This window comes from Anolis carolinensis, unplaced genomic scaffold (assembly GCF_035594765.1).
Source record: "Anolis carolinensis isolate JA03-04 unplaced genomic scaffold, rAnoCar3.1.pri scaffold_13, whole genome shotgun sequence".
NCBI classification, from domain to species: domain Eukaryota; kingdom Metazoa; phylum Chordata; class Lepidosauria; order Squamata; family Dactyloidae; genus Anolis; species Anolis carolinensis.
In genome coordinates, this window is record NW_026943824.1 from 11,288,273 (window position 1) to 11,313,908 (window position 25,636).

The 25,636-nt window shown below is 42.4% G+C and overlaps 3 protein-coding genes across 3 annotated transcripts in view; 2 read left to right on the forward strand and 1 right to left on the reverse strand.

The window, feature by feature from the left end:
• mettl22 (methyltransferase 22, Kin17 lysine) overlaps window positions 1–2,249 on the forward strand; it is a 28,855-nt gene extending 26,606 nt beyond the window's left edge. The window contains exon 12 of the transcript XR_010001191.1: window positions 2,111–2,249. The gene's annotated coding sequence lies outside the window, so the exon portion shown is untranslated. The remainder of the gene's footprint in view (window positions 1–2,110) is intronic.
• On the forward strand, window positions 2,111–23,345 carry abat (4-aminobutyrate aminotransferase). The gene is made up of 15 exons (XM_062964564.1): window positions 2,111–2,256; window positions 3,554–3,651; window positions 5,552–5,581; window positions 5,925–6,042; window positions 12,801–12,850; window positions 14,108–14,188; window positions 15,433–15,525; window positions 15,769–15,831; window positions 16,400–16,463; window positions 16,755–16,903; window positions 17,545–17,682; window positions 17,774–17,941; window positions 19,413–19,559; window positions 19,806–19,917; window positions 20,665–23,345. Exons 1-15 carry the CDS (start codon window positions 2,187–2,189, stop codon window positions 20,784–20,786), a joined length of 1,503 nt encoding a protein of 500 aa, XP_062820634.1. The 5' UTR covers window positions 2,111–2,186; the 3' UTR covers window positions 20,787–23,345.
• tmem186 (transmembrane protein 186) lies at window positions 20,843–25,613 on the reverse strand. Its single transcript, XM_062964566.1, has 2 exons — window positions 25,393–25,613; window positions 20,843–24,241 (listed from the first exon to the last, which is right to left on the reverse strand). Exons 1-2 carry the CDS (start codon window positions 25,531–25,533, stop codon window positions 23,579–23,581), a joined length of 804 nt encoding a protein of 267 aa, XP_062820636.1. The 5' UTR covers window positions 25,534–25,613; the 3' UTR covers window positions 20,843–23,578.
• Between the last annotated feature and the right edge of the window lie 23 nt (window positions 25,614–25,636).

Sequence of the window (25,636 nt, forward strand, 5' to 3'; positions counted from 1 at the left end):
TTGGAGATGTTATCATGCAACCATTCTTTGCTGCAAATAATTTTGTTGTTGTCCTTGCCGTCATCATCCTTCCCAACTTCTGTCCCTTTTTCAAATCAACCAAAGCCATCTTTGGATGCAGCTGTCAGAGTCTGAAATTGTGCAAAACAAGAACCTTTGGGTGCGAGAATTGCAAGACGGAGAACCCTTGCGTGGCCCGTGAGTCAGCATCCTTCTTTTAAACCGAACTGGATTTGACCTGCTTTTCCATCTGGGAAGCAAACCAAGTTTGGAAGGCAGAGGGGGATTTAGTGGCGAGGCCAGAAAGTCTGCCTCCTCAGTTGCAAAATGTGCTTAAACATTTGAGTGATAATCCACAGGGATGGAAATCCAGGGCCTGGTGGGTAATTAATATTATTTTTGAAAGGCAGTAGTTACTGTGGAAGGAAAACAACTTTGAATGCATCTCCGGGATGATTGATTGAATTCTGTAAGACAGAAAGAAAGAAAGTAAAGTGGGGGAGGAAGAAGCGATGTGATGGAACGATGCTGGCATTTTAATTAGACTTTTCAAATAGTTCAATAAGCTCTGAGGTTAAGCCAACAAAAGAGAAGTTTCACAGGAGAGTGGAAAGGAAGATTTGCCAATGTGGAGGAATCCATAGCTTTACTAAAGGATTATGTTGAAGCATTAAACACACAGTGGCCAAAATCCCAACATCTTGTCTCAAATAGATAGATAGATGGATATGGATAAGGTCGCAGGTTCAAATCCGGAGAGCGGAGTGAGCACCCGCTGTTAGGCCCAGTTTCTGCCAACCTAGCAGTTTGGAAATATGCAAATGAGTAGATTAATAGGTACTGCTTCGGTGAGAATGCAATCATGCCGGCCACATGACCTTGGAGGTGTCTACAGACAACGCCAGCTCTTCGGCTTAAAAATGGAGATGAGCACCAACCCCCAGAGTTGGACACGATTGGACTTAACGTCAGGGGAAAACCTTTACCTTTACCCTTAGACTTCTATAATGCAGTATCAATAGCATTATATGAATCTACATTGACTATACAATTAAGTTTCAAACTGCATTATATGGCAGTGTCCTAATCCTGCAGCCTGTGAGCTTTTGGTAACTCTCTAGCAATCTCAAATGCTATTATCATCCTCATTTTATGTACCTTTTGTTTTTCACTCTTGTGATTCCCTCTCCATGGATTTGTGAGTCTGTCCTTTGAGAAAGGTGATAAGAATGCAGCATTTTCTGCCGAGAATGGATGACTTATTGCAGCAGGTTTTGGGAGCCTGTGCGGCACAGATAAGCTTTTCTTTGGCCTCTGAGATGTTCTGCTGTGCCAATGATCATGTACTCTGTACGCATGGGTTCTGTATTTTTGGATGCAAGAGCTTGAAAATATTCCAAAAGATATTTTGTAAAGCACCCCTTGATTTTGCCTTTCTGTATAAGGGACACCATTTGACCACACCATTATATACAATGAGACTTCAATGTCCACAGATTTGGAGATCCACTATGGGAATCAAACTGTGACGGCTACTGAGCTCCCGCTATGTAGGTTTTTTTTTTTTTTTGCAAGATCTTGAGCCTTTCCTGGCAAAGAATGCTGGTGGCTCACCAAACTACAAATCCTAGTATTCCATAGCACTGAGCCAGGACACTTCAAGGGGTGTCAATCTGCATTCATTCTACAGTGTAGATGCTCCATAGGAAATGGAGGTAGGTTAAGCAGATGGTTCATGTTCAAAGGATATTTTAAAGTGACTTCCAGAAACTTGAGGTTCTGTTGGAGGACATAAACCAAAAGTGAGTGCATCTGGCCCGTTTCCATGCAAATAAAATTTCGTGGAATTCAATAGGTATTCTTAAGCGTGGTCGGCGGACATTGGCAGGTGCCACACTTTGCCCATGCTTGTCCAAAATACAAATTCCAGTTCTAATTTGAAGTACTTTAGGTGGATCCTGAGAAAATTTCCTTTATAAATTCAATTTGTCCCTTTGAATATGCATAGCAAAACACCTAGGAAATATAAGTGACTAAGTCTATACCTACAGTGCGTATAGGTGTGTGAGTATGAACTGGGTTGTGTTTTATTTATTTCCATCTCTCCCAGGTCTTCATCTGGAAAGAAGTGAAGTTAAACTCTTGAATTGCTTTTTTTTTTTTGTCCTTGCCGAAGAAAAGATAAAATGGCCTCAATGCTGCTGAGCCGACACTTGGCTTCTTCATTGCAACAGAACTCTAGAGTATTTGCAGCAGGTAAGTGGTTTAGAAAAGCGCAGATTAATCCAGTTTGACTCCACTTTACCTGCTATGTGTGTCTTCCCTTTGGGTTGGTGACCCTTAAGCAAAGGAGAGGCTTTTTGGTCCCAGGAAGAGAGCCAAAAAGGAGTTCAACTGGTGCAAACTCCTGTCGCTCTTTCATCCTCAGCAGCATCTTGTATTACCCCTTCTGCACTGAATAAATAAAGTTGCGTAAGAGGTGTTTACTTGCTTGGCTGAACATTGCATTTCTTGGAAAATAAAAGTGCCATCCAGGCCAATGTTCTGGGGTGGCAGGGCAGACTTTCTTAAGGACATCTTTGTCGTTTTGTGTATCCATTAACAGTCTCGTTCAAAATTATTGTGGTTATTGTTTATCCTTTTATATTCATTTAAAGTGGCCACATATGGAGTGTCCGATTGCATCACTTTGGCTTTGCTCAAAGGGATTTTTTTATTTTTTGTCATACTTGTCCCTTCTTTCTTAATTTACCTGCACAGCAGCCCTGAAAGGTTGTTCAAGTGAAGAGAGAGCTGTCGAAAGCTTTCATGGCTGAAATCACTGGGTTGCTGTGAGTTTTCCGGGCTGTATGGCCATGTTGCAAAAGCATTCTCTCCTGACGCTCAACAGTTCAACAATTGTGTTGTCGAAGGCTTTCATGGCCGGAATCATAGGGTTGTTGTTCGTTTTCCAGGCTGTATGGCCATGTTCCAGAAGTATTCTCTCCTGACATTGCGCCCACATCCATGGCAGGCATCCTCAGAAGTTGTGAGTTATATAGAGAAACTAAGCAAGGAAAGTTTATATATCTGTGGAAGGTCCAGGGTGTGGGAAAGATCTCTTGTCTGTTGGAGGCCAGTATGAATGTTGTTGTCAAAGGCTTTCATGGCCAGAATCACAGCGTTGTTGTGTGTTTTCCAGGCTGTATGGCCATGCTCCAGAAGTATTCTCTCCTGACGTTTCACCCACATCTATAACCACAAACAGACAAGAGTTCTTTCACCCACACTGGACCTTCCATAGATATAGAAACCTCACTTGCCTAGTTTCCAACAGACTTCACAACCTCTGATGATGCCTGTCATAGATGTGGGTGAAACATCAGGAGAGAATGCTTCTGGAACATGGCCATACAGCCTGGGAAACTCACAGCAACCCAAAGAGAGAGCTGTTGACCTAAAGTGACCTCGGCTGTATCTAAATGCAAGCTGTCTAGTTTTTCCATGCAATTTTCCTTGTATTTTTATTGTAACTAAAATTACATTGCTGAGTTTAATTCCCTATGATTCGCAGGGCACCGGGGTATCAGTCAAGCAGCGGCAAAAATTGATGTGGAGTTTGACTATGATGGGCCCCTTATGAAGACCGAAGTCCCTGGTCCCAAATCCCGGGTAAACGGATATATATTGATCCCCTTTTGAACCTGCTTCACTCCCCAAAGAGTTTAAGTCTTGAGATATACACTGTCCAGATGTGTTTGAGAGTTGGGAAAGAATCACTTCTGCCTGGGATTCAGATGTCCTGGAACGCCCCTGGGGCATTTTTTTTTCTGCAGAAGAAGGTGCATAGGGATTTTTGCACAATTTTCGGGCACATTTTTCTGTAAAATAATCCCTCTGGAACGCTTTGGGGACCTTCACATAAAAGGGAGAATGCTGGAAGGGAAATAATCGTTTTGGATTTGCATTCCGAATGCCTCCAGGGAACAAAGGGACCTCACAGAATGTGTGGCTTTGAAGGCAAAATGAACCTTCCATCCTTTTTCAATGTAAAAGTTCTGTGATGCCTGGTGAAATTATCAAGAACGGGGATGGCTATTGCCTGGATGACTCCTTGCATCTCACTTATAGTCAGCAAAGACAATGTTATTTATTGTTATTTACAGTGTTATTTATTGCTATATAATTGTATTGTTTTACCTAGCTTAATAATGTGTTATTATGTTGCTATGTAATGTATGTGTTGTTTTTATGATTGGAAACCACCCTGAGTCCCATCCGGGAGATAGGGCTTTATATAAATAAAGTTTTATTATTATTTATTAAAGACAATATAAAGGCATGCAGAGCAGCAATAAAAACCAGTTAAATCCTATAGTAGCGAATGGATCCTGCAAATTGGGTCAGGTTTGCCTTCTAGCAGCAAAACTGAAGACTTAATGCAGTTTGGCACCACTTTAACAGCTATGGCATTGTATTTTTACACGGTTTTTTGCCTTCACTGTCAAAGAGGACTCGTACGCCACCAGACTACAAATCCCAGGATTTCATAGGAATAAAAGTGGTGCCAAATTCGGCAGTGTAGGCACACCTTAGGGCCATTGTTCTCCTTACAAGTTTTCCAGAGTTTCACAGGAGGCCTTTCGCCTGATTCTGAGACTTTTGTGGTTTGTTGAAGTCAGAATAACAACTACTGTATATACTCGAGTATAAGCCTAGTTTTTCTGCCCTTTTTTTAGGACTAAAAAGGTCCCCCTCAGCTTATATTCGGGTGAGGGTCCTGGTTGGCTTATATTTGGGTCAGCTTATACTCGAGAATATATGGTACATTTATTATTTTTCTCTATTATTATTGGTATTATTACATTTATTATTTTTCTCTATTATTGTTGCTACTATTACATTTATTTTACTGTATTTTTATTTTTATTATTAATACATTTATTATTTCACTCTGATCTTATTATTATAGTTATTATTTTACTCTATTTATTACTACATGTAATGGCGCTCCATGCAGTCATGCTGGCCACATGACCTTGGAGGTGTCTACGGACAACGCTGGCTCTTCGGCCTAGAAATGAAGATGAGCACCAACCCCCAGAGTCAGACATGACTGGACTTAACGTCAGGGGAAAACCTTTATCTTTACCTTTTATTACTACATGTGTTAGTTTCCTGTAATTATTATTATTATTATTATTATTATTATTATTATTATTATTATTATTACATGTATTATTTTACTCTATTATTATTAAAAGGATACATAAGCACATTTACATTGAAGAAGATGAGAATAATGATTTAATCAGAGTCGGACAATCTTATCTTAAATTAGAGCTTTATGTAAATATTCAAAAACATTTAACCTGCTGATGCCTCAATTAATGTAATTTTATTGGTATCGGTTTTTATTTCTGAAATTGACCACCCTCGGCTTATACTGGAGTCAATGTTTTCCCAGTTTTTTGTGGTATAATTAGGTTACTCGGCTTATATTCAGGTCAGCTTATACTCGAGTATATACGGTACTTAAATTCACACTGCTCTTCTTTTCTTATTCTTTCAGGAACTAATGAAACAGTTGAATGGAATTCAGGTAATTGACTGACATCTCAAGTGTCTTCTAGCATTTTACTCCCAATTTTTCTCGTTGAATCCTTTGAGAAGCTGCAGAGGGACTAAAAGCCCAGTCTGCAAATAATCTGCAAATAATCCATCTAGAAATGTGGATGGTCATCTGTACATAGTTTTAGTAGGTTGACCCAAGGTGACATATTTCATGTACCAAAGCTAACATGTTAAGCCAATGAGAAAATATCTATTGTACCTAAAGCCATCAGGCTTGACTTAAGGTGTCCAGCTCTCTCCTCAAAGAACTTGCTGCCTCCTCCCAGGAAATGCTGCCAGAGGCAAACCCTTTCCTCTCTTGTCTCTCCAAGAACGCCGAAGCCGTGCACTTTTTCTGCAACTACGAGGAAAGCCGGGGGAATTACCTTGTCGATGTCGACGGCAACCGGATGTTAGACCTCTACTCTCAGATTTCTTCCATCCCGATAGGTAAGGCTTCCTTGTGTGTGTCGCTTAGAAGTGTTTTTATATTGCTGGCTAAATATTACAAGTCAGGCTTCAGGTTAAAGAATCTTATCACGAAAATAGCTGAAGGAAATGGGGCCAATTGGGATTCGTAGGCCATCAGGTTGAAGCTGTTGCCTTCTGAGGTCATTTGTGGTGATGCCATGGAATGCGCCGAAGTGCTCTACCTGCTCCAGGTGAATCAATAATTGAATGTGGTAAAGGATAAATGTCCCAAGCTTTACAGACAGGTACCTGTGCAGGAAAGATAACCTAAATCCAAAAGTGGAGGGAGTCAGAAAATACCAGTAAGCTAAGAAAGTAGAGGAAATAATGAATGAAAGAAGCAAAGAATGATACAGAGAGAGAAGTTAGGAAAACTGCTAGTAAACAGCAGCTTGCAATTTTGGGGTATTCGAGCCCTTTTTTGACGGATCAAATCCACTGGATTTTTCTTGTTCTTAACTCTTAAAAGTGGATTGTTATGGTTGTTTATTAACTCCTAGTCCATAAGTTTTTTTTTCATGTCAGGAGTGACTTGAGAAACTGCAAGTCGCTTCTAGTGTGAGAGAATTGGCTGTCTGCAAGGACGTTGCCAAGGGGACGGCCAGATGTTTTGATGTTTTTACCATCCTTGTGGGAGGCTTCTTTCATGTCCCCGCATGGAGCTGGAGCTGATAGAGGGAGCTCATCCATGCTCTCCCCGGTTTGGATTCGAACCTGGCAACCTTCAGGTCAGCAACCCAACCTTCAAGTCACAAGGCTTTAACCCACTATGCCACCAGGGAGTCCATATTATTTATTCTGGTATCTTGAGTTTATAACTTTTATAATGTGCACTTTACTTAGTCTATTATCATAACCTCTCTGTTTTTAATTCCAGGTTTTATTAAGTTTGTTTTTTTATTTCTATAGGTTAATGTTTAAAATGTTATAATTTGTGTATGTTTTTTGTTTATTGATGTATTGTATATTGTATATTGTCATTGTTTTTATCTGGTATTATCTGTAAGCCGCCCCGAGTCCCCTTCGGGGGAGATGGAGGCGGGGCATAAATAATCATAGAATCATAAGAATCATAGAATCATAGAATAGTAGAGTTGGAAGAGACCACATGGGCCATCTAGTCCAACCCCCTGCTAAGAAGCAGGAAATCGCATTCAAAGCACCCCCGACAGATGGCCATCCAGCCTCTGCTTAAAAGCCTCCAAGGAAGGAGCCTCCACCACAGTCTGGGGGAGAGAGTTCCACTGTCGAACAGCCCTCACAGTGAGGAAGTTCTTCCTGATGTTCAGGTGGAATCTCCTTTCCTGTAGTTTGAAGCCATTGTTCCGTGTCCTAGTCTGCAGGGCAGCAGAAAACAAGCTCCCTTCCTCCTCCCTATGACTTCCCTTCACGTATTTGTACATGGCTATCATGTCTCCTCTCAGCCTTCTCTTCTGCAGGCTAAACATGCCCAGGTCTTTAAGCCGCTCCTCATAGGGCTTGTTCTCCAGACCCTTAATCATTTTAGTCGCCCTCCTCTGGACGCTTTCCAGCTTGTCAACATCTCCCTTCAACTGCGGTGCCCAAAATTGGACCCAGTGTGATTCCAGGTGTGGTCTGACCAAGGCAGAATAGAGGGGGAGCATGACTTCCCTGGATCTAGACGCTATTCCCCTATTGATGCAGGCCAGAATCCCGTTGGCTTTTTTAGCTGCTGCATCACATTGTTGGCTCATGTTTAACTTGTTGTCCACGAGGACTCCAAGGTCTTTTTCGCACACACTGCTGTCAAGCCAGGCATCGTCCCCCATTCTGTATCTTTGATTTCCATTTTTTCTGCCGAAGTGAAGTATCTTGCATTTGTCCCTGTTGAACTTCTTTTTGTTAGTTTCGGCCCATCTCTCTAGTCTGTCAAGATCGTTTTGAATTCTGCTCCTGTCTTCTGGAGTGTTGGCTCTCCCTCCCAGTTTTGTGTCGTCTGCAAACTTGATGATCGTGCCTTCTAACCCTTCGTCTAAGTCGTTAATAAAGATGTTGAACAGAACTGGGCCCAGGACGGAGCCCTGCGGCACTCCACTTGTCACTTCTTTCCATGATGAAGACGACGCATTGGTGAGCACCCTTTGGGTTTGTTCGCTTAGCCAATGACAGATCCACCTAACTGTAATTTTGTCTAGCCCACATTTTACTAGTTTATTTGCCAGAAGGTCGTGGGGGACTTTGTCGAAGGCCTTACTGAAATCCAGGTAGGCTACATCCACAGCATTCCCTGTATCGACCCAACTCGTAACTCTATCGAAAAAAGAGATCAGATTAGTCTGGCCTGACTTGTTTTTTGGAAATCCGTGTTGACTATTAGCAATGACTGCATTTGTTTCTAAGTGTTCGCAGACCACTTCCTTAATGATCTTTTCCAGAATCTTGCCTGGTATTGATGTGAGGCTGACCGGACAGTAATTGTTTGGGTCGTTCTTTTTTCCCTTCTTGAAGATAGGGACCACATTCACCCTCCTCCAATCTGCTGGGACTTCTCCCGTTCTCCAAGAACTCTCGAAGATAATTGCTAGTGCTTCTGAAATAACTTCCGCTAATTCCTTCAATACTCTTGGATGTAGCTGATCTGGCCCTGGGGACTTGAATTCGTTTAGAGAGGCCAGGTGTTCCTGGACAACTTGTTTCCCTATTTGGGGTTGGATTTCCCCCAATCTTTCGTCCATTCCATGTTGCTGAGGTTGAAGATGGCTTTCTTTTTGTGAGAAGACCGAGGCAAAGAAGGCATTGAGCAGTTCTGCCTTTTCCCTGTCCCCTGTCGCCATCACCCCATCTTCTCCTTGCAGAGGCCCTATCGCCTCCTTGTTCTTCCTTTTTCTACCAACGTAAGCAAAAAAGCCTTTTTTGTTGTTTTTTATGTCCCTGGCAAGCCTGAGCTCATTTTGCGCTTTAGCCTTGCGAACCTTTTCCCTACAGGTGTTGGCTATACGTTTGAATTCTTCTTTGGTGATTTCTCCCCTTTTCCACTTCTTGTGCATGTCACTTTTGAGCTTTAGCTCAGTTAGAAGTTCTTTGGACATCCATTCTGGCTTCTTTGCACTTGTCTTATTTTTCTTCTTTGTTGGCACTGTTTGCATTTGCGCCTTGAGTATTTCACTTTTGAAAAACTCCCATCCATCCTTAACTCCCTTGTTTTTTAATATTGGCGTCCATGGAATGCCGCTCAGTAATTCCTTCATTTTTTGGAAGTCAGCTCTCTTAAAGTCGAGAATGCGTGTTTGACTTGTCTTAGTTTCAGTATTCCTTTGTATTGCAAACTCCAGGAGCACATGGTCACTTGCCCCTAAGGATCCAACCACTTCAACTGTAGTGATCAGGTCTTCCACATTTGTTAAGATTAGATCAAGAGTTGCTGATCCTCTTGTTGCCTCTTCTACCTTCTGGACCATAAAATTGTCTGCAAGGCAAGTGAGGAATTTGTTGGACTTTGTACTCTTGGCTGAGTTTGTTTTCCAGCAGATATCGGGATAATTGAAATCGCCCATGACTACTATATCTCTTCTTTGTGCCTGTTTGGTCAGCTGTTGACAGAAGGCTTCATCAAGTCCTTCATCCTGACTCGGAGGTCTGTAGTAGACACCCATGACAAGATCTTTTTGAGTCCCGGTTCCCTTGATTCTTATCCAGATGCTTTCAAGCTGCTGCTGCTGCTGCTGCTTCTTCTTCTTCTTCATCATCATCATAATATAATTTTAATTTAATTTAATTTTCATAGTCATATAGGTCTTGCTTATTATAATTAAATACCATTAAGATTCAGCATAGCATCAAAGATTAAATTATTTTGCTAAACCCATCCCTGTAGCAATCACCTACAACTTGGAAATAGGTTTGTAAGAACTGATAAATGACTTTCACTGGTATTATTTTCCTCTTCCTTCCTCATTTCTTTTACTTTAATACCATATCGTGTAACCTGTAAACCTACAAACCGAGCCTGTTTATTCTTGATCTACAAGCCCGAGGAAGGCATTTGTCCCAAAAGTCAGTAAGAGGAAAAGTTGAGAGCAGATTTGAAATGGCACTCCCAGTTTGATAACAGGCTCTCCCAGCCTCACTGGATCACAACTCCCATCATGCAGGCCAGGCTGCTTGGGGACAACCAATTAGTAGTGACAACCGGTCATGGAAAGCTATGATTTGATGTTGAATAAGTGAGGATGTTCATGGCGCTGGGCAAGGAGCAGGAAAGGAATTTCACAAACTCTGGAGATAAGAGTTTTCCCCTTTTTGCACAAGCCTTCCAGGAGTGGAAATGGGCCGGCATCCAAGGCCCCGAAGGGAAGGAATGCAGATTAATGACCATGGAGTGTGCTGCTATTTTGCTAGCCGCTGGGTCCATACCGTTCTGTCTGAATCGTTCAGAGGATGCTGCTGGAACAGCACCAGCTACACAGCTAATTTGTTGTCAACAAGACAGAAATATCACAAGTTGTTACATATTGATTCCTACTTTGAAAATTGCAAGCTCTGTTTACATAGGAGCTAACGCCAGCGCTGTTGGCTAAGCTGTTAACATGCCATTGAATGTGCAAAACAATTCAAGCTGGGCAAGGATGAATGTGTAATTAGTAAAGGCAAACTCTCAATTTTCAACTTTTTTATTGTAAGGATGCCCTTTGCACATCAATAGAGGTTGATTCTCCATTTATCAGAAAAGCTTGGGGCAAGAAGTGGTTTGGATTTTGGATTTTTTTTGGTCAGATTTTGGAATGTTTACATAAATTCACTGATGTTTCATACACATCGTATACATACCGGTATATCCTGGGCGGCATTTCATATTTATTTATTTATCATGTCAGAAGCGAATTGTGGATACAGTTATAATGTATTTAAAAACACAAACTCATTTTTGGCTTTTAAATGAGTTTTATGATCATTGTAATGTATTGTTTTGTAGTGTTGATTCTATTGTGGTTTTATATACTGTAATGTGTTTTAACTGTTGTATTTTTTTTGTTAGTCACCTCGAGTCCCTGTTGGGAGATGGTGGCGGGATCTAAGAATAAAGTTACTTACTTACTTACTTACTTACAAAGTTAAACTTGGCATGATACTAAATGTCCTTTGACCAGAAGCTGGCCACTTGGAGTGCATTTTGTGTCATGGTGAGAAGGTCCTCCATTGTGCATGTAGCAGGGCTCAGGCTGCATTGTCATAAGTGGTCTGTGGTTTGCTTTTCTCCGCACTCACATGTTGTAGTCTCCACTTTGTAGCCCCATTTCTTAAGGTTGGCTCTGCATCTCGTTGTGCCAGAGTTCAGCACCTTCCAAGTCACCCAGTCTCCAGTGTGCCCAGGAGAAAGTCTCTCATCCGATATCAGCCACTAATTGAGGTTCCGGGTTCTAGCCTGCCACTTTTGAACTCTTGCTTGCTGAGGTGTTCCTGCGAGTATCTCTGTAGGTCTTAGGAAGCTGTTTCTTGATTTAAGGCATTGGCTTGCTGGCTGATATCCGAACAGAGGATGGGTCGGAGATGTCAGTGCCTTGATCCTTTCATTGCAGGCTGCTATTTCCCGGTGGATGTCAGGTGGTGCTATACCAGCTAAGCAGTATAATTTCTCCAGTGGTGTAGGGCATAGACATCCTGTGACAATGAAGCATGTCTCATTAAGAACCACATCCACTGTTTTAACGTGGTGAGATGTATTTCACGCTGGGTATGCATATTCCACAGCAGAGTAGCATTTCATATGAAATATTCTTAATATGTTTGTGCATGAAACAAAGTTGTGTGTGCTAAAGGATAACGAGGCAAAAGTATCTCAGTCCCCCAAGGGGAAAATTTTGCAATGTGGAGCATTTTGGATAAATAATAGCCTCTTACAGATTCCCGGAGAATCACTGGTGGCTTAGTGGGTTAAACCTCTGAACTGCTGACCAAAAGGTTGGTGGTTTGAATCCGGGGAGCAGGGTGAGCTCCCGCTGTTAGCCCCAGCTTCTGCCAACTTAGCAGTTGAAAACATGCAAATCTAGGCAGATCAATAGGTACCGCTCTGGCGGGAAGGTAGCGCTCCATGCAGTCATGCCAGCCACATGACCTTGGAGGTGTCTATGGACAACGCTGGCTCTTAGGCTTAGCAATGGAGATGATCCCCAACCCCCAGAGTCGGACATGCCTGGACTTAATGTCAGGGGAAAACCTTTACCTTTACAAATTCCTGGACCTCTATGATAAAACTGAATATATACATCATATTTCCTTATCACCCCTACAGTTTCTCAAGTCGCTCCTGACATGGAAAGAACAATCACCCCTACAATATTCCCCGATCAGCCCCACATATGTGGTTCTCAAACGTACTGTTTTGCTTAAATACAGAGCTGTTGTAATTGCATACTAGTTAAATACCAGATCGGTTAGCAACAGAGCCATGATTTGTGTCACTTCCCTGGGGTTTCTTCGTTCCTCGTCATTTCTACCTTAATTAAAAGTGCAAACGGGGAAATGGAGAAGGACTAGGCAGCGAATGGTGTGTCACCAATCACATTTGAATTCGATACGGATCTATCTTGTTCTCCCCCAGAGAACGGTTTTTGAAGTCTTGCGCTTTTTCCTCCCTGTGCTTCTTGGAAAGGCAAAGATTCTGCTTTTTGAAAAATCTTCAATGGGTGGAGCGCAGCAATATGTTTTCTGGCTGTATCTTGAATAATTTATTTTTTATTTTTAAAAGCAGTGGGAATTCTCCCTGTGTTTTGCTCTAGGTTACAACCATCCGGCTCTGCTGAAACTCCTCCAGCAACCCCAGAATCTGGTAAGGACCCTCTTCCAAAAGAGACAAAATCCCTCTGTTTGTTGATTTCTCCCTTGAAGTCGATCATAAATCCCAAATCACGGTGTCGTATTTGCTTTAGGAGACTTGAGGATCTCCTATCCCAAAAAGACGTTGCTCTTCTCACAATGCAAAAGATAACAGCAGGCCGTTAGTCGGTCTGTTCCATTTCTGGCCAGATGATCATTTCACTCTCCAGCTGGCAATCTGACCCCTGAACTTAGGACAATGGATCCAGCCCAAACCCAGTGGAAATCCAATAGCGCTTTGCTAAAAAAGGAAAGGCTATTAGCAGAGCAATTCCGGAATAGCAGCCGGACACATTTGGTTACAAAGAGCCCTGGATTCCAGGGTTTTGCTCCTTTTCTATCACCATTTTTTTTTCAGTCACCAGGAAGCGCTAGCCCTTCAAGTACTTGGACTTCAGCTCCCAGAAGCCTCATCTATTTTGTCCATTGATCAGGGATTCTGGGAGTTGAAGTCCCAAACATCTGGAAGACCAGCTTTGGGAGTTAGAACTAGGAGCTCCTGTTTAGTCTATTCCCAGGAAGGAGGGATTCAAATCATACCATCAAAGTTGGAAGAGATCTCAAGGGCCATTCAGTTCATCCCATTCAGCCATGCAGGAAGACAGCAACCAAGCCCTCGTGACAGATGGCCATCCAGCCTTTGCGTAAGGCCCTCTACCAGCAATGCATCATATTCCACCACTGAACACCATTGTTCTCCCATTTCATATTCCATAGATCTGTAAGTGCTGTTCAGTCCAACCCTCTTCTACCAGGCAGGAAGACACAATCCAAACTCTCCCAGCAGATGGCCATTTAGTCTCTGCCAAAAAAAACCACCAGAGGAGATGCCACTCAAGAGCAAAACGGTTCTTACGGTCAGGAAATGTTTGGGTGGAATCTCCTTTCCTGTCTCCAAAGTAGCAGAAAACCAGCTTGACGTCTTCTCAGTGGGACATCCTTTCAAATATTTAAACATGGCTTGGCTATTATGTCTCCTCTCAAACCTCTCTTCTCCAAACTAAAAGTTCCCAGCTTCCTAAGCTTCTCATAGGGTTTGGTTTCCAAATCTTTGACCATTTTGGTGGCCCTTCTACATTGTCCATTTCCTTTTTTGCCCGAAACTGGACACAGGGTTATTATTATTCTAGGTGAGGTCTCACCAAAGCAGAAGAGTATGGGCTTCTTCTGATTTGAACACTATTTATATATGCTTTCTGCTGTTTTTCAGAGCACCTTTGTGAACAGGCCGGCCTTGGGGATTTTGCCTCCGGAAAACTTTGCCGAAAGGCTAAAGGAATCGTTGCTCTCGGTATGTTTAAAATGGAGGAAGTAGAGGAAGCAGGGAAAATGCAACTGAACCGTTCCTAATCCAGTTACATGTCCCGGAATTGCAGGCAATGCAAAATGGGAACCAACGTGGGACAGAATTGGGGGAAGCATTTTAGTTCTTCAGGGGTACCCCATTTACAACATCAACCTTTTCGATGTGCGTTTGAATAAATAGTTCCGGTTAGTTATTAGTTACTAAAACTACTGCACTTTATCACACTCCAGTCTTATTGATTGAACTCTGTAATGAGATCCTTAATTCCCTCTTGTAGAGTCCGCTGAATTTTATCTTACAGTTTGTATATTATGTTCAGACTCTAATGTTCTAATGTTTTATGCTGGTTTGTATGTTTATACTATTTTACTTGTTTTTCATTGGTTTCATTATGTTGTATTTTATTGTATGTTGCAGAATATAAAAATAAAGTTATTATTATTATTATTATTATTATTATTATTATTATTATTATTTCCCAGCCTGGCTTCTACAGAGAATTATGGGAGTCCAACATATTTGGAGAGTATGCTGGGTTGGAGTCAGCTAAGGATGCACCTCCTCTGTAGATTGGATGCTATTTGACCCCACTATGGGAGTTGTAGTTTGGTGAGGCACCAGCAGTCTTAGGCAGAGAAGCCTAAAGACCTTGTAGAACTACAATTCCCGAGATTCCATAGCAGTTAAAGTGGAGTCAAAGTGCATTCATTCTACAATGTAGATGGACCCTTAAGTCAACACTGAAAATCTGCAGAGCTTCAGAAGATAAACAATACCAGGATGTTCCCAAAAGCTGAGCCGTCCCAACTGACTGCTATATCCATCTTTTAATTTGAATAAAAAGACAAATAAACTCAATTTTCTTAAAATTTTAGCCAAGTGGGGCAAATTTCTTATCGACCATGGGGAGAAATGACTAGTACTTGTATCAGTTGAACATTCTGATCATATGAAAATGGATATATAAGCATCATATAGAAAAGGGGCAAAAAAATTAAGTTAAACTGAATAGTCAATTTTTTGGGTTTTGAAGGTCAGAGCTAACTGGAGCTGATGCTGCAAACAAAGAAGTCATTGTGCAACCAGGCCATTGGGGTGCATCAAGAAAAGGAAAACGGCAGTAGACACACCGGTCTTATAGTGGAGTTTTGCATTTGTGTAGCTGTTCATCGCCATTGTAATGTGAACTGAGACTTATCTTTTCCTTTCCTTTGGTTTCCTCTTAACAGGTGGCTCCCAAGGGTCTGTCTCAGGTGATCACCATGTCCTGTGGGTCTTGTTCCAATGAAAATGCCTTTAAAACCATCTTTATGTGGTACAGGGTGAGCACGGACCTGTTGTGATCATTTTGCCCTAGGATTTTAATGATTTTGCTTAAAATGTTCCCTCTGAAAATCTCTAGGTCCCCCAGTGCGATCTGATAACTAGTTGGTCAGGCCTTTTGATATATTATATTATATGTTTTATTTGTTGTTCTTTCCTCCCCTTTAATGACCATGTTTAGACACCTATATTCTTCATAATAACACTGACGACTAATGGGAAAATTCTCCTCCTGTTTCCAGAGCAAAGAAAGAGGCCATAACAATGTGACTAAGGAAGAGCTGGAAACTTGCATGATCAACCAGGTAAACAAAGGATACCTGATTCACCTACCCGAGTTCTGGGATGCTACAATAAAATATGAGGGCAAAGTGTTTGTGGGGAGCTGTGTTTCATACACAGGCTTTATTTATTCAGAGGGCGCATCTACACTTTAGAATTAATGCAGCTTGAAATGACTTTAACCACCATGGATGAAGGCTACGGAATCCTGACCTTTGTAGCTTGGTTGCTACAATAATAATGGGAAAATGGTCCAGCTCTCATTATTCTATAGTGTTGAGCTATGACAACTAAAGTGATATCAAACTGCATTAATTTTACAGTGTAGATGCACCCCCAGTGCTGATTGGATGAACATAAACTGGGACAGATGTAGCTGTTGTTTTGGGGAATGGTTGGTCAATGATATGTATGTTGCCCTTTTCTTCTGGTCCTTGGTGTGTTATGCGTACTGAGAGCCAAACAGAAAGTAAACAATTCCCTTATCTAGGCCAGTTATGTAATACATATAGAAAATTTCAGCTAGCGATGCTGCCACCTAACAGACAGTTTGAACAATGTCATGGTCATAATCTCCGGTTTTGGTTTCAGCCTCCCGGTTGCCCCGAGTACAGCATGCTTTCCTTTATGGGCGGATTCCATGGAAGGACCATGGGTAAGGACACGACCTTATAGAAGAAAAGAGAAGTAATTTTGAGCATTGCACTGTACATGTTCTTGGTCCTTTTGACAATTGGTTTCTATGTGGCTTCCAGTGGGCAGGCTGGAATCCTAGAATCACAGATAGCAAAACAAACACAACACCCCATCAATCCAAGTCGACTTGATGATCATTGTCAACATAAGAAAAAACATGGCTTGGAGGATTTGCATTGCTTCCAAAAGTAGGCGATGTTGACTGGGGTGCCATGCTACTTTGTGTGTCTTTCTGTGCTCCATCCCATAGGCTGCTTAGCTGCCACACACTCCAAAGCCATCCACAAACTGGACATCCCGTCCTTCGACTGGCCCATCGCGCCCTTTCCGAGGCTGAAATACCCTCTGGAGGAGTTTGGGAAGGAAAACGAACAGGAGGAGGCCCGCTGTTTGGAAGAGGTGAGCCTTTGCCTGGCAACGTTTTCCATTGTAAGAGGACATCTAGAGTAGATCCCTGGTAGGACCTGATTTGTTATCATGGTGGCAAACTTGGGGCCAGGCTGTGGTGCAGGCTGGTGAGCAGCCTGCTGCAATAAATCACTCTGACCATGAGGTATGAGTTTGAGGCCAGCCCATGGTGGGGTGAGCACCCGTCAATTTTTTTAAAAAATAGCCCCTGCTCGTTGCTGACCTAGCAACCTGAAAGATAGTTGCATCTATCAAGTAGGAAATAAGATACCACTTATAAAGTGGGGAGGCAAATTTAACTAATTTACGACATTGGAATGAGGAAGTGCCTTCACAGTGGATGATGAAGCAGCTGCTCCCCCCTGTGGCCAGAATCAAACATCCCCTCAGGAGAAGGTTAAATTGCCTCTGCGTCTGTCTCGGTTCTATGTGTATATGGGCATTGAATGTTTGCCCTATATGTATATAATGTGATCCGCCCTGAGTCCCCTTCGGGGTGAGAAGGGCGGAATATAAATACTGTAAATAAAAATAAATAAATAAACTATGGGGATAAGATGTTTGCACATTTTTGCTCAGTGTTTTCTCTTTTTCATTCGTTCCACGACTCACTTTTCGAAAAACAAATACAGGTGGAAGATCTAATTGTGAAATACCGGAAAAAGAAGAAAGTGGTGGCCGGCATCATTGTGGAGCCCATTCAGTCGGAAGGCGGGGACAACCACGCTTCGGACGACTTCTTCAGGAAATTGAGGAATATCGCCAGAAAGGTGGGTAGCAATAGATTTAAATATGGGCATTTTATAACCGGTTCCTTTCCCAAAGTTGATCTAACTTTGCTCCATTTTAAAAAAAATATAGCATGGATGCGGTTTCCTGGTGGACGAGGTGCAGACGGGAGGCGGATGCACGGGCAAGTTCTGGGCCCACGAGCATTGGGGCCTTGATGACCCCGCAGACGTGCTGTCCTTCAGCAAGAAGATGATGACCGGAGGGTTTTTCCACAAGGAGGAATTCCGGGCCAATGCTGTAAGTCTTTGTATGGACATCTATAGACTTGCCCTAAATGCCTCAATGCCATTCCTGTGACAAGAGCTGGATTCATTCTCAATCTTGGAATAGACTGCAAGGGCACTCCATGCAGGAATGCGCATGTCAATTCTCTCACTCCAGAAGCAACTCCGGTTGCTCCTGACACAGAAAAAAAAAGAGCACTCCCGGCAGATGGCCATCCAGCCTTGGCTTAAAACCCTCTAGGGAAGAAGATTCCACCAAACACCCAAGGCGGCATCATATCCCCACCATTGATCCCCCAGTCCATATTCCATTGAGTTGGAAGGGACCTCAAAGACTATCCAATCCAACACTCTTCTGCCAGGCAGGAAGACACAATCCAAACCCTCTCAACAGATGGCCATCACATGAAGTATTGTGATGTCCAGAACTGGACACAGGGTTATTATTCCAGGCAAGGTCTGACCAAAGCAGAATAGAGTGGGATGATGGCTTCCTTCCATCTAAACACTGGATGCAGCTCAGGATCACATTGGCCTTATTTGCTGCCGCACCACACTGGTGACTCATGTTCAGCTTGTGGTCCAAGACTCCAAGATCCCTTTCACATATACTATTTTCAAGTCAGGTGCAACTTTATATCTGTGCATTTCATATTTATCACCTAAATATCATTCTGTATATTTCTCCTTGTTGATATTGGAAACTAGACAAGGAAGGTTTATATATCTTTGTTTGATGTTTTTATAGTTTTAATGGTTTTAATCTACAGTTATATGTATTTTATTTAGATATGTGATATATTTTATATATATGTAAGGCATTGAATTTTGCCATTTATTATGTTGTAAACTGCTTTGAGTCCCCCCAGGGGTGAGAAAAGCGGTATAGAAATCCAGTTAATAATAATAATATCTGTAGAATAATGTCCAGGGTGGGAGAAAGAATTCTTGTTTGTTGGAGACAAGTGTGAATGTTGCAGTTAATCACTTTGATTAACACTGAAAAGCCTTGCAGCTTCAAGGCCTGGCTGATTCCTGCCTGGGGGAATCCTTTGTTGGGAGGTGTTAGCTGGCCCTGATTGTTTCATGCTTCTGGAACATGGCCATACAGCCCGGAAAACTCACAGCAACTCAGTAATAGCATACCCTAGTATATCATCATCACAGGGTGCATCTGCACTGTGATTGATACTATTTGATCAGCCATGGCTCCATGCTATGGAATGATGGGAGCTGTAGTTTCACACGGTTTTAAGTCTTCTGTGTCCAAGAGGGCTGGTGCCTCATCAAACTACAACTCCCGGGATCCCATTGCATTGAACCAGGGCACTTCAGGTGAGGTCAGACTATCAGTTCTCCAATGTAGATGCACTTTAGGTCTCTTTGGAGGAACTGTAGAATAAAGAAAGGAATTTAAAAAGGGGGAAATAAAAATGCTGGTGTGGACGGTTCCTTTGAATTCCCACATATATATATTTTTGCAGCCATATCGGATTTTCAACACGTGGCTCGGGGATCCCTCCAAGAACCTGCTCCTTGCAGAAGTCATTAATGTCATCAAAAGAGAAGACCTGCTGAACAACGTAACTCATGCGGGGAAGGTCCTGCTTGCCGGGCTGCTGGATTTACAGGTATGTCTAGCTCAAGTGGTGCCAAAACTGCATTAATTCTATCATGTAGATGCACCCAGTACCTTCCAACATCAAATGTATCTGAGTCTAATTTTCTCAAGATGCATGATAAAGCGTTCCAGGTCTTGCCTTGTTTTCTATGGGAGCACCAACATTTTTTCCAGGGGAAGATGGTGCACAATTACGACCTTAAAAGCAAAGCAGATACTCCTATTTGGGTTTGAGATCCTCTTTTCCCCCTTATAGAGTCGCTACCCGCACCTGATCAGCCGGGCACGAGGACGAGGGACATTCTGTTCGTTTGACACTCCAAATGACGCCATTAGGAACAAGCTCATTGCAATAGCGAGAAACAAAGGTGAGTCTCTACCGGGTTGCAGTGAGTTTTCTGGGCTGTATGGCCATATTCCAGAAGCATTCTCTCTTGACGTTTCACCCACATCTATGGCAGGCATCTTTAGAGGTTGTGAGGTTTGTTGGAAACTAGGCAGGTGAGCTTTATATATATCTGTGGAATAATGTCCCGGGTGGGAAAAATAACTCTTGTCTATAGGAGACAAGTGTGAATGTTGCAGCTAATCACCTTGATTAGCATTGAAAAGCCTTGTAGTATTAAAAACTCTAAAATCAGGACAGTAAATAAAGAACCACACTCTGAAAACAAGGGAATTCCAGGCAAGGCCAGCTAACACCTCCCAAAAAAGGATTTCCCAGGCAGGAATCAGCCAGGCTTTGAAGCTGCAAGGCTTTTCAGTGCTAATCAAGGTGATTAATTGCAGCATTCACACTTGCCTTCAACATACAAGAGTTCTTTCTCCCACCCTGGACTATCGGAGAGTTCTTCCTCATGTTCAGGTGGAGTATTTCCTGCAATTTGAATCAATTTGCTCCATTGTGTCTTAGTCTCCAGAGCAACAAAGAACAAGCTGGTTGCCTCCTCAATGTGGCCTCCTTTCAAATATTTCAACATGGCTCTCTTTTCCCTTTCTCTCAGCCACCTTTTCTCCAAGCTAAACATCCCCAGCTCCCTAAACCGTTCTTCGTAGGGCTTGGTTTCCAAAGCTTTGACCACTTCCCATGGCTAACGTAGGTTTTCCGCCCGCAGGTGTGGTGCTGGGAGGCAGCGGTGACCGATCCATCCGTTTCCGTCCCACTCTGGTCTTCCGCGACCATCACGCCCACCTCTTCCTCAACATCTTCAGCGACATTTTGGCCGACTTCAAGTAGCCAAGTAGCCTTATTTTGCACTGAGAGAGAAAGGAAAACAGACAAAACCCAAATCCTATGAGTCTGAGAATAGTTTATTTAAAATCATAAATATATATTATATATATATATATATATTCACTAATAGAAGAAAAAACTGAATCCACGAAGGCTTTTTAAAATGTTGTTTTCCCATGCTTACCACCAAGTCTTCTGCCGAAATTTCGGGATGCTTTCGGAACCTCTTGCGAGGATTCCGAATTCCCGATTTGGAAACTCTAGGGGCGAATTCTGTGGCTGTTCATCTTCTCCAAGCCGATGCATGCCATATTTTGATTCGAGTGTTTTAACTCCAATCTCGAATGCCCCCAAAACCTTTCCGTGTCAAGTTTCTAGTCTTTAAAATTGTGGCGACGCTTCGGAAATTGTGCACAAACTGCCACTGACCAGGGATCCTTGTGTCGTCTCCAATGCACATGGATCAGTTTTTTTCCTACATTTGTGTACATATATACACAGCCTACACCGTCTGTAATTTTGCATTTAAGCAACTGTTTCTCCTTGAGTTCTCTTGTTGATGTATCTGCATCAGAAACATTAAATTTATTTTTTTAAGTTTGTGGAGCCACTGTGAGGGAGGCTCTGTATAGGCTGAGCATATTCCTATACCCAAGCTTAGAAATTGTAGGGCTCAGGGAAGGAGAGGGATTCGGTCACATTTTCATCATCACAAGGGTTTCATGCGCCCACCTAATAGCTGAACCAACCCAAGGCAGAAGGGAGTTGTAGTTCAAAACGTCTAGAATCAAGAAAAGGGGACAGAAATGGGAGATTTACATGTTCTTCAATGCACTACGGGCAGCCTTGGCTGTAGCTTATCCTGAGGGCTGGAACAGTCAACTCCTTTAGTTATTTATGAGCATCACAAAACTATTTTTCAAGCCAGTTGTTTGGGGAACTGAAAAAATTAGGCTTGCACAATTGGTGAATCTGCCATGGAAGTTCCACCTTCCAGGCTGAAAGATACTATTTAGTAAAATGCCAACAAAAATAAAAAGTTCGGCAAAGTGTTTTGGACAATGGTTCCTAGAAACTCCCAGCCAGAGAGAACTTTTCTAATGTCTAGATTATTATATTCTTGTGCCTGCTATTGCTGCTTCTGTAGACCTGGCCCAACTCTCATTTTGTGCCAAAGCAAAAGTCTAAACCCTGATTATTTCCAAAGCAGCAGCAGACTTTGTGGTTTGTTGACGTTTTTCTCCCCAAACAGGTTGCATCTGCTAAGCAGAAGGTATTTGTGAATTTGGGGAAGAGAAACCTGTTTCAAGGGATCTTCTATATAAACCTCACTTTAGTTCTGTCCCCCAGTTAAATTGCTTTCCTAGCAGAGACAAAGCTTGCAGCTTGCAAACTAGACAGGACCAAAAGTAGCATTTTTGTTCTCTTCTATATTGTGCCTTTTATTCCCCACCCAACTCCTTGCACGCTGAAGTGGAAAGTAGATGAGACCTCAAAAACCCCTGTCGTTATCTTTTAGGGACATAGATATGAAAAGAGCCTCACATTTGTCACTGTTGTGTTCTTTCAAGTCATTTCTGGCTCATGGCAACCCTGTCGTAGGGTTTTCTGGGGCTGAGAGAGAGTGACCTGTCCAAGGCAGCCCATTGGGATTTCATGACTGAGCAGAGATTTTTCCTGGTCTCCAGAATGAGTCTTTAGATAACAGCTTGGAAAAATCTACTTTTGGACTGCAACCATTATAGATATCCATGCTGGACGGCACATTATGGGAGTCATGGTCCAATAAGTACATTTTGCCAGGCTTTGCAACAGAACCAGACATACAGAAGGAAGTACTTCAGTTCATTAACTCGACAAACGAAGCATTCCTTATTCTTTTCCTTCCATTCTATACCTAATTTGCTACAATCCAGAATGTCCAAAAGTCTCTCATGCAAATTGAGCAAGGTGTGCATGTATGTGTAGTTGACTGTGGGTCTCTCAGCCTCAGAAAAACGACAAACAATGCTAAGAAAACTTTACAGTAGGGTCGCCATAACAAATTGGAAATGATTCAATACACAACAATCTCCTTTGCGTTGAAGGTTTGCCTCTGACTTCTTCAGTAGCCAAATACCTTTTGAAAAAGAATCCAGAATTTATTGCTGATGGGCAGAGAGTAGGGACTTAGTTCAACATATCAGTGTAGCATCTCTTGCAAGTCTTGTATTTTTGTCCTATTCCCACAACCTGTTATTCTGGACCATGTTCTTGTTTTGCTGATTATAAACTCTTCTTCAGCGCATCTCGGGGTTTCAGAAATGATTTCTATGGAGCCCCCTTTTAACTGTGAACATGTATGCACACCTAACAACAGTCAGACCAAAGTAGATGCTCTTAATCTACAGTGTACGCTGACCTATTTCAAGAAGTAATAACTTGTTTACAGCCTCTCTGTCAACTGTGCCAAAACCATGCGTAAACCAGTACCTAACCGCACTTCTAGACGTTAACCAGTAGCCATGAAATGCATTTCCTGTGTTAATCAGTATTCTTAAAAATAAAATATTTATAATGGAACATCTCCAGTTCTTTTCATTATGTTAATAGGAATCAGTGTGGTGTAGTGGTTTGAGTGATGGGCTAGGACTTAAAGAGGTACATAATTTTTTCAGCACTCTTTCGACACGTGGCTCAATTTCCAGAAAGAAATTTGGGCCTATTTATTACATTTTGTCAGCAATGATGGGATCAAACCATTATTGAATTAGAATTTTTTAAAAGTCCTATAGCAAATGTCTTATTTTAAAAAATCACCCAAGTTCTCCAAACACTTTTGCAAACCCTTCTCGGTCCACAATATTCCCGAAGCGAAGGGAAAAATACAGAAACTGATCTTGGTTGTACTGCTGGAATTTCAGTAGCAGGTCGTTCCGGTTTTCACCGATGTCCCCCAAAGTAGTCACCGTTTCCACTGGGCAGTAGATGTCCTTCCTCTTGCCCCAGAAGGTCAAGTGCGAGACCTTTAGCAGCGTGTCATCCCCATTGAGGTACATCATGCCGATAATCCGCCGGAGGTAGAAGCTCATGCCGTAAAGCATGGCAGCGGCAAAGCAAGCAATGCCAGTGCAGTAGAGGCACTGGCTCTGTGGGACTTGGTTCTGCCAGTAAAGGACCCATATTGGAGGGAGAAGCAGGACCGTGAGCGATGTCTGCAGCAGTTTCAGCCTTGACAGAACCCGGCAAAAACGGATCCCAGGGAACCTGTAAATCAGCCGAAACTGATCCGAACGTTTGGAGAGAGAGGTCTCTTTCTGGGAATGAGATGAAACATTCGGGTATCGAAATGAAACTGTTGGTCTCTGGAAGGAATGGAGCAGAACCCGATCTTCCTTGAAGCTCTGCAGATTCAATTTGCTTGGGCGACATCTCCTACAGCATGAGAACAAGTGAAACCGGATGGCGAGGATCCCAGCCTGGAAAAAAAAACAAACCTACATTTTCTTAATAAACCATACATTATTTCATACTAGGATTTGCTACACTCAACCACCAAACTTTTTTCTGAAAAGAATCAAGCCGATATCCCTCGTACCCCAAGATGTGGCTCAACCAAACTACAATCCTCAGCATCCAAGTCCAAGAGCATTTATTTATTTACTTACTTTCTTTTCATCCTGCCTTTCTCCCAGTATAGGGACTCAAGGCAGCTAATGACAGATTGGACACAAATTGTAACAACACTAATGCATTGCAATTGGGGTTTGGGGTGCGAACGGCAGATGGTTTGGGATGTAGGCAGCAAGCAAGGTCTTCTAGATAGACAGACAGATAGATCTTTATTGATAGAGATCTATATTTAGATAGGTATCTTTAGGGACAGAATGATGGAAAACCTAAAACGGATAGATGAGAAAAAGAAGCAAAAATAGATGATAAAGGAAAAGGAAAGATAAAATATAAAGAAAGAAAGATAACCTCAACAGAAAGGAGAAGGAAATAAGAAGAAAAGGAGTTAGAATTTAAGGAGAAATTAAGGAAGAAAGAAAAGGCAAATTACCTTGAAGAAACTGCCAAGAAGTCATTTTTATATTCACTTTTAAAAATCTCTTTTTATCTTTTTTCTTTTCTTTTTTTACATTTCCTTCCTTTCTTCTCTTCTCCTTTTCTTTTTTGCCCAATTTGGGATTTTGCTTTTTATTATTCTGTTAAAACTAATAAAGATTAAGGGAAATGAGTAACAGTGATAAAGTGCCATGCGCTTTTAAAACAGAAAGAAGTATTCTGATGACAGCTCTATTGGGCCTATTCATTCAAATGCGCTCTGGAAACATCCCTTGCTTAGTTTCTCCATACCTCACAACCTCTGAGGATGCCTGCCATAGATGTGGGCGAAACGTCAGGAGAGAATACTTCTGGAACATGGCCACACAGCCCGAAAGACTCACAGCAACCCTGTGATCCCGGCCATGAAAGCCTTCGACAACACAGAGATATAGATCTTTAGATATATAGATTGATAGATGGATAGATAGATATAGGCAGAGACAAACAGATATAGACATTATCTAGATCTCTTTGGATAAATAGATATGGTGAGAGAGGGGCAGGGCAGGGCCTTGTTTACCTTCTGCATCCTCCCCAGCCCACTTCCTTGGCAGAACCCCAGGCGTTCCGAACTACAACTCCCACAATCCCTCTGGTGGGGCCTGGTGGGGGTCCTAGCCTCCAAATCCCGTTGAGATCCGCTCCGTGAGAGGATTACCATGAACTCGGCGGCAGAGACACGGAGGTCGCTTCTCGCCCCGCTTCGGACAAGGCTCCGAGGGCGTCGCGGGGCTTCCTGGGCGCGGTGCCTGCCGGGAGCAGTA